The sequence below is a fragment of the Orycteropus afer genome, unplaced genomic scaffold (assembly GCF_000298275.1).
Source record: "Orycteropus afer afer isolate SDZICR_OR568_19922 unplaced genomic scaffold, OryAfe1.0 scaffold00093, whole genome shotgun sequence".
Taxonomy (NCBI): Eukaryota; Metazoa; Chordata; class Mammalia; order Tubulidentata; family Orycteropodidae; genus Orycteropus; species Orycteropus afer.
In genome coordinates this window covers 5,416,202-5,429,226 of record NW_006921680.1, presented here as the reverse complement: position 1 = coordinate 5,429,226, position 13,025 = coordinate 5,416,202, and the positions used below count along the sequence as shown (strand labels likewise).

At 35.7% G+C, this 13,025-nt stretch overlaps 1 protein-coding gene across 1 annotated transcript in view; it reads right to left on the bottom strand.

Moving 5' to 3' along the window:
• The window catches only part of MCTP1 (multiple C2 and transmembrane domain containing 1), an 894,856-nt gene that overhangs the window by 449,898 nt on the left and 431,933 nt on the right, over positions 1–13,025 (bottom strand). The window contains exon 2 of the mRNA XM_042781174.1: positions 9,582–9,696. Within this exon, the coding sequence (XP_042637108.1) occupies positions 9,582–9,696 (115 nt within the window). The remainder of the gene's footprint in view (positions 1–9,581; positions 9,697–13,025) is intronic.

Here is a 13,025-nt window from a genome sequence, read left to right as displayed (position 1 = left end):
AGTAAAAAGGACAAAAGTAAAAAAAAAATAATAATAATAATAGTATTTTTAAAACAAACAAACTAAAAAATAGAATAAAGAAAAAAAAAGTCAGGGCAGGGTGGGGCAGGGCACCCAGGCTCCATCTGAGCACACAGACTGGGATGGAATACCTGCTGGCCCAGAAAGTGGGTGGGAGTGAGGGATGGCCATACCTCTGGTCACCAAGAGAGTGTGTGGTACAAGAGTAACAAGGGGAATGTAGCACCTTTCCAGTCATCTGATCTGGAATGTCCTTGGGGTTCCTGGCAAGTGAAGCCTGTTTTTAAGTTCCTGGAATCTGGGAGAATGATGTCACTTTAAATATCCAAAATGGTCAAGCTTGTAAACATTCAAAATGGCTGCACCCTCTGGACAGACAAATGTCCACAGCTCAGCCCGCCTTCCTCTTCGCTGCTTCTCCTTTTATTCCCCAACCACCAGAGCAGCCCTCCATGCAGTCCCTGGCTAGTAGGGCCAGCTTTTAGGTTAATTCTTAGTTCTTACCACCACTTGGCAATATCCAAGCTGTCTGTGCCATCAGGATTGTTGCCAGACCACAGATCCGTATATCTCCTTTTCTGGTGTTTTCATGCAAATTCTTCTGCTAGTTGGTGTTTAGTCCACTTCTATATCCTTCCCTTCAAGGCTCAGGTGTTCAGGATTATCTTCTGTATCTGTGTTAATTGGTTCCCTTTTCTTTGTTGAAGAGGGTCTGTGCAGTCTTTCTGCCTAGTCCACCATCTTACTGGAATCCCTAAGTGCATTCTTATAACTAGGCATATAGGTTCTTTTCCTATATCCTATTGAATAGACTGGTGTCAAATGTGGCCTCAGATAGTCTTTTAAATTTGATGTTTGGTTGAATCTAAGAGGAATGGTGAGCATGGAAAACTGCTTTTTTGGGTTATGGAAAATTTACAAAGTGAAAAGAAAAGCTCAACCATCTAAGGTCAATTCTATAAAGGTAAAGTGTTATTCCTTTGATGTTAATACATGGTGAGCAGAAGTATTCATATGCAAGAGGTGATACAATGGTTGTCATCAAATTTATTTGTAGGAAGATTTTATTTCTAGTTTGAAAAGATAATTATCAATTAGAGATGATTTTGGCATACGCTGTACAGTATTGATTGTAAGCCTTTGAAAACTTGTCAGTGCTTTACTGTCCATTATACATTTTTCCCCCTAAGGGTAATCATCACCTAAATTACAGATATGTCCATTTGCTTACTTGATTACTTCCAATAGGAGAGTCTCCTCTCTTCAAGATGTTTAGCAATCAAGGTGTTGTTGTTTTTTTTTTTTTCCTTTCCACTTTGATTTTTCTTGGGCATCTGAATTACAGCAAGCTGCATGTGAACCTGAGTTTTGTGGTGGCTCATTAACGATCAAGTTGCTAAACATCTGGCTCTGCTTGTCCTTGAACTGCCCCTATAGCACTAACTCCTTACCTTCATGGTAGGGTAGGAATTTAACTAGTGCTATTTTATTAACTTTGGAGGAAGGGTGCCATTCAAAGGTGACTTCCTAGCTTTAGGAATAACTCCTTTCTAGTTAACTTTCTGGTAATGGTGATGTGTTTTAGGATGCAACTACTTAGATTCTTAGCTCAAATATTCTCTTCTAGAGAATGAATTATAGTTTTTCAACCGTTAAAATTGGTTTCTGTAATAAATTAACCAGAACCATTCAGTTCTTTCATCAATAGGTGGTGAGCTTTGTTTTCTCCTCTACTATGAACTACAAGTCAGAGTTTATCTCAGTCTCAGACCTTGGTGGAAAAGATGCTTGATTCTTGAGATTTCAAATGTAAACTGAGATTGCTACCATGAGCAAATATCTGGGAGACAGTTTCAGGAGGCTTAAAAATAAAGATTTCTAGAACTATTTTTGTCCAAAGGTGGATTGGATGCCTTCATGAAAATAAACTGATGAACTCAAGATCAGCAAAAAAAAAAAAAAAAAGAAAAGAAAGAAATAAGTCTTTGTGAAACTAAGGAGAGATATTTAATTTTAGTGTTTTTTTTTTTTTTTTAAGAATGATGTTGGCATTGTTTTTAATGTTTCATTTTAAGATAAATACATGATAAAGCCCTCTTATTCTTTTTGGTCTCTAACTTCAAATTTGGGACATTAAATTAGTTCCAATTAGAACGAATATCCTCTCTTAATATAATCTATAATCAGTAGAGCTATAACCATAACCTCTCTGATTACTGGCTACATCAAACTGCTGTACCAAAAATGTGAATCTATTCTTGATTGGTGTATTATACTAATTGATCTTTCAAAACTTATGTAAAGAATAATTTTGTATACTTGATATAAACCAATTTTAGGGCATTTTGTTGTTGTTGTTTAGGTGCTATTGAGTTGATTCTGACTCATAGTGACCCTACACACAACAGAAGGAAACATTACCTGGTCCTGTGCCATCCTTACAATCTTGCTATGCTTGGAATTTTAGGGAATGTGTGACTAAATTCTTCAGAATATTTTTCTATATAAGCAGAACATATTAAAATTTCCTTTATGTTAATACCAAGAAGGAAGTCTTAATATTGAAAATCACGAATACAAGCTAATGACCCTCAGGTGAATTTAAAGACAACATCTCTTTTAAATATCATTCAGAAAATGCAATTTTAAAATGGGTTAAGCTTAAAATCGTCCTTTGTTAACAGATCTTAAATTAAATTATACTTATTCAATCTCATTGATCTATAAATAATTAAATGTTATGTCAAGAGAACACCATTGGTAAAGTCTGTATAGTTTCTGAGGGAGATAAGAAATATACTGATTGGCCTTCCCTACAAACCACTGAGAACAGCATCAGATATTTCCTGGATCTTTTACTTTTCATGATAATGCAGTTATATGAAAAGTTTCAATAAGAATTAGTCTTTCTTTCTACCTAAATATAATTGAACAATATAAATCTGTAACCATAATAATGCAAGAAATGATACACTTAAAAGTAACGATTATTTAATTAGGTGTGATATGACCGCATTTCATCTGTGGAAACATCATCTTCACAGTCTTCTTAGGGAATTGCTCTGTAACTCATACCTGCCCTAAGACTTTAGGAGCCCCAGATTTATATTTGGTAGAGTATGTCACCTCCTGAAAACCTTGGGAATCTTGAAGAAAGGGATACCTCCACACGTATGGTGCTACAAAGCCTGGAGAAGAGCCACTCAAACCTTTGCTTCTGGTCTCAGAATAGGTAAAGTTTTAAGAACAGTATGGGAAGCTTTCTGGGACAGTGGTGCAATCTAGGAGTCATTTATAAAATATGTAGGTAGAAATTTTTTAGGCATAGTAATAGTATAGCTATTTTGACAGGCAAAAGGGAATTTTTATGTGTGAATTAGTGATGTATTTTTCATTAACAAAAATAAAACAGGAAAGAAGTAACTGAATATATATACTTCATATATATGATACATAGGTATCCAAAAAAAAAAAAAAAAACCAATGAAACTCACTGCTATTGATTGAGTTGATTCCGACTCAAAGCAATGTCTATTGTGTTTCCAAGGGTGTAAATCTTTTCGAAAGCAAGTCTGCCTTGTCTTTCTTTCATGGAGCTGCTGGTGAGTTTGAACTTCCAACCTTTTGGTTAGCAGCAACATACTTTACCCCAGATAGATAATCTATCTATCTATCTATCCTTCTATCTATGCATCTATCTTATCTTAAATTACATAAAATAACTATCATTGATCATTAAAACTGAATCACTATGGATTTTTGTTCTTGTTCTTGTTATGGTTGTTAATTTTCTAGACAGCAGGAAACTGGTTAAAGTAATAACATTAACATGTATGTAAATGATTGTGTATGGACTGGATAAAACAAACCTACACTTGATGGCCACCTTCTGTAAGAAATGCGAAAAGTGATCAACTAGCAACATTCAGTTAATGATCTTGGCATAAAACTACAGAAGACAAGTATTTTTTCTTAATAAAATAGCTCTTTAAAGGCTGTATAAATCTAAAGGAAGGGTTGTCAAAAGAAAAATATTTCAAATCTGCTCAGAGACAAATTTTTCCTGGTGATACAAACTGCTTTCTCCATCTGAGGGGGAAAAAAAAAGAACATTTATAATAAAATGCTTAATTTTCTGAAGAACTTTAGTGGGATTAAGACTGTTCTGGAAGCACATGTTATGGCTCCCAAATAGTGAAAGGGAACCCTATTTATGGGTCTAAAACCATAACTGACTGAGGCAAACTGGATGGATGCCCATCCTACCATAAAGGAAATCTCCAATGGCCAAAACAGAAGGAGAACCTGAACCCCAAACATGAGTGCATGTGCTGGGCTGCCAGCTGCTCTTACTACCAATCTTGGTATAGTAATAGTACCTGCAAACAGGGTATGATTAGAGGAAATGTATGTAAATGCCAAGCATCTTGCCTGACACGTAATACATACTAGAAAAATTACTATGCCTAACCCACTCAGAGAATAACTCTTTTTGTAAGAGTTTTCACAAATTACATTGTAATGACAAAATTGCTGGCAGGCCCTCTAATTTGAAAAAAGGGCTTTGTTTACATTTAGAATACAGAATGTTTCAGTTTTACCAAATGGAATCTATTTAAAAAATGTTCTCCAATTCAATCCTTAGTTTTTGCTGCCTTCTATCTGGAACAAATTCTCATGAGTGAGATTTTACTAAACTGGGAAAAATGGAACTGAGCTGCGATTAACCTTTTAAGTCCTTCTTCTTCCCCTAGATTTCAATAATTCCTACTCCAACCTGAAAACATACTCAGAACACTTGGAAACTTGTTTAGCATTTACACAGCAGACTCAGAGGGACTTTGGCAGTTTCAGAGTAGAGTGACTGCGATTCTCTAACTCACCACATACAGGGATTTCTAACTCTCTTATAAATAGAATCACAATGAACAAGTTCACAGGGATCACATTTTGATTATTTAAACTTATTCCTAATATTTGAAAAGGAAAAATTGTCCTCATTATAATGGGTTGAATTTTGTCGCCCTGAAAGATATGTAAAACCCCTAGTATCTGTGAATGTGATCTTATTTGAAAATAGGGTCTTTGCAAATATTATTAAACTAAGGATCTTGAGATTAGAACACCCTAGATTTAAGATGTGCCCTAAATCCAATGAGTGGTGTCCTTAAAAGACAAAGGAAAGATTGGAGACAGAAACATAGAGGCCATCTAAAGACAGAGGCAAAGATTGACATTATATAGCCCGAAGCCAAGGAAAGCCTAGAGCTATCAGATGCTGGAATAAGCAAGAAAAGATTCTCCACTAAACTTTTCTGGGGAATGTGGTCCTGCAAGAAACTTGATTTGGGACTTCTGATCTCTGGAACTGTGAGAGAATAAATTTCAGTTGTTTTAATTCACAAAGTTTACAGTAGTTTGCTATGGCAGTCATCCAAAAACCAAATCAAACTCACTGCCTTCTAGTCGGATCGGACTCATAGTGACCTCTCCTTGGGTTTCCAAGGTGGCATCACTATGAAGGTAGATGGCCCAACCTTCTTTCCAAGGAGTGGCTGGTGGGTTTGAACCACCAGCCTTCTGGTTAGCAGTCAAGTGCCTTAGGCACTACATTACCAGATGGCTTGGGTTAGGTGCACCTTAGTCTTCGAAGTGACATCTTTGCTTCTTAACACTTCAAAGAGGTCATGTGCAGCAGATTTGCACAGTGCAATACAATGTCTGATTGCTTGATTGCTGCTTCCATGGGTGTTGAATGTGGATCCAAGTAAAATGAAACCCTTGACAAATTCAATCTTTTCTCCATGTATCATACTGTTGCTTATTGGTTCAGTGGTGAAGATTTTCATATTCATTTCATAAACTTTGTGAATTAAATTATGTTGAGGTATAACCCGTACGAAGGCTTTAGTCTTTGATCTTCACCAGTAAGTGCTTCAAGTTGTCTTCCCATTCAGCAAGCAAGGTTGTGTTGTATGCATATTGCAGGTTGTTAATAAGTCTTCCTCCGACCCTTATGATGACATCCAGCACTTAAGAAAAGAGTAACTTTCAACAACTTCATTTTTTTTTTTTTTTTCATCTCAAGAACTGAGTTCTAACCCAGACTCAGGCACTAAGGAGTTACATTACTTAGATTTCCAAGTTTTCAGTCTATCTCTACAGTAAGGTCACAGTTGACACTTGCTCTTCAGGTTTGCACTGATTCTTTGGAATAGAATGCTACAACTAGAAAAAGCATTTAGCAGCTAAACAAATATTTTCTTCATTTTGCAAATGAAGAAACAGGCTGAAGGTGGGGAAGCGGCTTGATATACAAAGATACATGGCTGATTTAAACTGGCAGGACTAAACATTTTTTGACTTACAGATTAATTAATTTTAAAACTTTTATTTTGAAGTAATTTTAGATTCATTAAATAGTTATACAAATACCTGCGTTCCTGTATATCCTTCATTCAGCTTTTTATAATATTAACATCTTATTTAACCATAGTAAAATGATAGAAACAAGGAAATTTATTGATATAATATTATTAACTAATCTATACTAAAAGGAGGAGCTCTGGTAGCATAGTGCCTAAGGCACTTGACTGCTCACCAGAAGGCTGGCGGTTCAAACCCACCAGCCACTCCTCGGAAGGAAGGTTGGGCAATCCTACTTCCATAGTGATACTGCCTCGGAAACCCAAGGAGGGGTCGCTATGAGTCGGGGTCGACTTGACGGCAAACAACAACAACAACAACAACAACATACTAAAAGGAAAAAAACAATCACTGCCGTTGAGTCAGATCTGACTCATAGTGACCCCTCTTTGGGTTTCCAAGGCTGTATCACTACGGAAGTAGATTGCCCACTCTTCCTTCTGAGAAGTGGTTGGTGGGTTTGAACTGCTAGCCTTCTGGTTAGGAGTCAAATGCCTTAGGCACTATGCCACCAGAGCATCCTAGACATCTATAGACATTATTATAGTTTTACTAATTGTCCCACTGTTGTCTTTTTTTGTGTTCTAAGATTCTGTGCTTAATATTGATAATATATTTACTTATTTGCTCCTATTGTTGTTTCAGACTTAGTGATCATACTGTAAATAGGGTGTAATATTTATGTGTAGTTTCTTTTTTTCTTAGCTTTACTGTATATAGTCCAAATGCTATTTTCCATTGGTCCTTAGATTAGCTACTCCCCCCCCCCCAATATCTCTGAAGTGTAGTTATAGTTATATTCTATTTTGGGTTTCTCCCACCTACTGATTGATTTTTGGGGGAGCTGAAATATCACCAAGGTTCTAAGAGTTAGAACTATATAAAAAGTTTTACTCAGAGAAAGTTCACTTCCTCACTCTGCCCACCTGTCCTTTCTTACATCCTGTGTGTTATCAAACCTTATTAGTTCCTGATTTTCCTCTCTCTATTTCTTTTTGTAATATATCAGACAGTGTTTCACTATTATTCATAAGGCTTTCACTGGCCAATTCTTTTTGTACAAAAGAGCATATAAAGCATAATTTTAAAAGTTCCCTCTTTCTTATATGAAAGGGAGCATATTATAGCTACTCTTTAATACTTTTCTTTTTCTCATTTAATATATCTGCAGTCTTTCCAGATCAGTTCATAGACAGCATGCTCATTCCTTTTCACAGCTGTATACTCTTCCATTGTGACATGTACCATTTTGTTGTTGCTGTTCTTTGACTTTGAGTTGGTTCTAACTCTTAGTGACCCTACACACAACAAAACAAAACATTGCCTGGTCCTGTATCATCCTCACAACTGTTGCTATGCTTCAGCCCACTGTAACAGTCATTGCATCAATTCATCTCATTGAAGGTCTTCCTCTTTTTTGCTGACCCTCTGCTTTGCCAAGCATGATGTCCTTCTCCAGGAACTAGTCTCTCCTGATGACTTGGCCAAAGTATGTGGAGACTAAGTCTAGCTCTCCTCATGTCTAAGGAGAATTCTGGCTGTATTTCTTCCAGACATGTTTGTTCATTCTTCTGGCAGTCTTTGGTATGCTACATACCAGGTGTACCATAGTTCAGTCAATAACTCTCCTATTTATGTACTTTTAGAATGTTTCCAATATTTTATAATTATGAATAATGCTGCAATAAATAATCTTGTATATATGTATTTTCATATTGTAGGGGCATATCTAGCTGTAAAATTTACATCTCCTGATCCAATTATCTTTTGGATTAACTGATGTAATATAATTAAGACCACTTTAAAACTGAAAAAAAAATCAAACAATTATAGCAAAATAATAGCAAATATTAAAATATAGCAAAAATATATAAATTTAGCAAAATATCAGTTGTTTATCTAATCTGATTATAACTTCTTTTGACATAGGCAGCTCAAATTAATAAATATTTGTCCTCAGCTACTAAACCAGATGGATAATTTGGAAAATTTTCCCTGTGAATTAAAATTATAACATTTTTAATCACATCTTAATTCATTAGGAATGTTATGATATTTACTAGTTTTTATTCAAAAATTGCATCTAATATTTATACAGTTTCTACTCTTAAAAAACCCCACTGCCATATTAAATTATTTTCTTCACTTTATCCTTATGGAGATTTAAAAAAAAACCAAACTCACTGACACTGAGTCGGGTCCGACTCATGGTGACCCCTCCTTGGGTTTTCGAGGTGGTATCACTACAGGGATAGGAGGCAGAAATTACAAACTGCAGCCCTATTCTGATTTCTTCCACTTTCTTACATATGGATGTCAAATAGCCCAAGAGGAGAAAAACAGAATCACAGTCTGAACGACCCCAGCCTATCTGAGAATGATTTAGGATAGGTTGACAGGCTCTCCTTCTACCTACGAGGAGGAATTACACCCCAAATCCATTTCCCTTGGAATGGGGGCCCTCAAGGACCCCAGGTCCAGTGTAATTGGTTTTTAAAAATGTGCGAAGGATGTTATACAGTCTGTATAGGATTTATACCCACTCCTGCTTGTAACCTAGTTTTAAGGAATCTTCTATGTGGCCTAGTCTAGTTCATTAGGAGATTGATTGCCTTTGGATTTGGAATCTAGGTACTGAAGCATATTTGCCTGGTCTCATCTTTCAAATAAAGTATAAAGACCTAAATTTAATCCATCATGAGGCTATCACAAGCTCCAAACAAGTCTCAGAAGATCATTTATAGGCAATCTCCAAAGTTTTATTGAGATACTAGTCCTGGGTCCTGCAATTTCAGCAGATTCAAATGAATAAACCTGTGCAACAGAAGAAGTTGGGGCCTACCAAAAGTTGACTTCAAATATATGCACCATCTACTGGGCCACTGTGTCGCTGTTACATGTAATGCAGAGTCACATTTGTTAGTAGTTTGGTAGGATCTTGCAGCCTAGGCTGGGAATTTTTCAGGGTTTTAGAACTTCAGGTATCAAAACCTCTTCCTCTATGTTCTGAGAAGTCAAGTCATATTTCAAACCCTATCTTTGAACCTACTCTTCTAAAAACTATAATATTATGTTAATTTATTTAAGTTAAGCAACCAAAGAAGAACAAAAGTTCTGGGTGAGGTTATTCTTACCTCCTCTATCTCGGGCAGCTAAACTTTGACCCCTTCTTAATGTAATGTCCAACTGGTACATTCCGGGATCAGCCGAAGGGACATCTGCATTACTGGTTCCAGCACTACTTATTTTCTGGAAAAAAAGAAATATACAAAATATTAAATTTATTTTCACTAGTCTATTTCCTCCAATAGCAGACCATCTGGAGCTTAACTCAAACAATAAGAACAAGTCAATGTAATAAATCATAAATCTTGTGATTTCACACAATACCATAATCACCTGATGATCTAAGCTTTTGAAATTCATGAAATTCTTCAGGCTCAAAATAGAACATGGCAGCTCTAGGACTTTTATGTTTTAACTCAGATGAGTGATAACAACTGTAATATGAAAAACATTGCCTCTGAAAAGACCCTCATTATTCAACTGAGAAAGGATAACGTAGGAGTAGTGTCTGAAGTAAAAATACAATCACTGAAGAATGGATAACAAAGGTGTGCAAGAACAGTTGACTTTCTATATAACTGAACGAGAAAATTAAAATGATTTATTCAGGTGACACTGTTGACTCATTTATCTATGCAAAAGAGCTAATATGGAGAGATTATACCTGTCTGTTTTGGCCCCTAACACAAAATATGATATAATTAAACAGAAGTAAATTCACCCAGCATTTTGACAGTATTTGCACAAAATATGTTCTCAATGGAGTTAAATTTCTAATGCTGCTTTGTATGGAATAAGAGTGCACAGCAATTTCTAGAGCTAAAACTCTCTTAAGGCTGCCTCTATAGACTATTTTTAGCAATAATATACTCTGTTATTAATTTCATAGGCATTGAGTTATAAATGTGCCTGCAAGATGAATGCTGTTGTTATTTGCCATCGAGTCAGACACGACTCATAGCGACCCCTCCTTGGGTTTCCAAGGCAGTATCACTATGGAAGTAGATTGCCTGATCTTCCTTCCAAGGAGTGGCTGGTGGGTTTGAACTGCCAGCCTTCTGGTTAGCAGTCAAGTGTCTTAGGCACTACACTACTAGAGCTCTGGTAGTAAGATAAATAAGCCATATTAAATCAACACAAAAGAAACATAATAAAAATTACACAGTTCATATTTTATAGTCTATAAAATAAAGAAAGCTCATTTTCTTCACATGTTAGAAGTAATTTAAAACGCCTTTCCTTTTTCCAATTCAAAAAGATGTATTCTTTTGTTTTGGAGTAATATGCATGGATTAGGTAGAATAAACACAACAGCCTGGCTCTTGCAGTTCTGTAACTCATGTGAAATGCAACTATAATGCAGAAAAATTTAAAACAGTTTTATTTAGGTATAATTCACCCATCTTCTATAGTATTTTTTGAAGTTTTAAGAAAAAGATAAGCTTTCTTTTAGGAACAATATGATTTAAAACAAGAAGCAACATAATTTTGCTCCATACTCTGAACTCATTATCGCTTCTTTGGAAACAGTAAAAACAATTCACTTCTCTTTCTCATGATATCACTGTTTCTATGAATGGTGGTCCTGTTCCCCAGTCACTCCAGCTAAAGATCATTGAGACATCCTTGACTTCATTTATTTTTCACCCACATCCAAATTGATGGCAGATTCTATCCACTCCATTTCTGTATTATGTCTTCCAATTGTCTTTTTTGTTTAATTTCTATTACCACCGATTTGGATCACACCTTCATAAAAGATAAAAATAAAATAATTATCTTACTTTCCCCCATCCATCTAATTCTTCTTGCTCCTTGAGGTTACCTATGATAACAAGTTGGGATATATCCTAAAACATTCAATGCACATACAGTCTTGTTTTTCTTTGGTTGGGTTTTTAGTTTTTGTCTTTAACTTAAGAAAAACATCATGGGAATTTTTTCCTAATCAATACCTAAAATTTGTTTGTTTGTTTGTTTGTTTCTTTTTTTTTTGAGATATACCATTTTCCACAGTGTGTATATACTATGTTTTTCACTTATTCTTGAATTGATGAACATTTGGGTTGATTGCAGTATTCATTACTATAAATACTAGTGCTTTTGTTTCTATAAAATGAAGGCTTAAATTGTGTATACTCCTACCAAAAATCTGAGAGATTCTGTTTCTCACACAATAGTTATCACAGGGTGTTACTAATTATTCTATATTTTCAAGTTTGGTGAATAAAATTTATCTTCCTTCAATATACAAATTTGGAATTATGGTAAGGTGTCCTAAAACCAGTGTAAAAGGCAAAGAGAGTGACATTTCTTCACTGGGTAACACAGAAAATGCCAATTTCAAAAGAGAGGAAGCCAGCCGAGGTCTACCAAGCAACCGTTCAAAGAACAGTGTATATTGCTGTTGACGTTAGACACTATTGAGTCAATCGACTAACTGTGACCCTATACACAACAGAATGAAACATTGCTGAATGCTGCACCATCCTCACAATCCTTGCTGTACTTGAGCCCATTTGCCCCCACTGTGTCAATCCATCTTGTTGAGGGTCTTCCCCTTTTTCTCAGACCATCTATTTCACCAAGCATGATGTCCTTCTATAGGACTGGTCTCTTCTGACTATATGACCAAAGTAGGTGAGATGAAGTCTGGGCATTCTCACTTCTAAGGAGCATGCTGGCTACAATTCTTCCAGGATAGATTTGTTTATTCTTCTGGCACTCTGCAGTATTTTCAGAACTCCAGCACCACAATTCAAAGGTATCTATCAATTCTTCTTTGGACTTTCTTATTCATTGTCCAGCTTTCACATACATATGAGGCAATTGAAAGTATCATGGTTTGGTTTAGGCACACCTTAGTCTTCAAAGTAACATCTTTGCTCTTCAATACTTTAAAGAGGTCTTTTGCAGTAGACTTGCCTAGTGCAGTAAGATGCCTAATTACTTGAGTACTATTTCTGTGAGTGCTGATTGTGGATCCAAGTAAAATGAAATCTTTGAGAACTTCAGTCTTCTCTCCATTTATCATGATGTTGCTTACTGGTCCAGTTGTAAGGATTTTTATTTATGTTGAAGTGTGATGCAAACTGAAGACTGTAGTCTTTGATTTTCATCAGCAAGTTCTTCAAATCCTCTTCACTTTCAGCAAGCAAAGTTGTGTCATCTGCATATCACAGGTTGTTAATGAGTCTTACTCGAATACTAATGCTGTGTTTCTCTTCATATAGTTCAGTTTTTCAGATTACTTGCTCAGCATACAGATTGAATAAGTATGAAAGGATACAACCCTGACACACACCTTTCCTGATTTTAAACTATTCAGTATTCATTCCCTTGTTCTGTTTGAATGATGACATCTTGGTCTATATACAAGCTCCTAATGAGCACAATTCAGTGTTCTTTGCAATGTTATCCATAATTTGTTATGATCCACACAGTTGAATGCCTTTGCATGGTTAATAAAACACAGGTAAAAATATTCCCGATATTCTTTGCTTTCAGCTAAG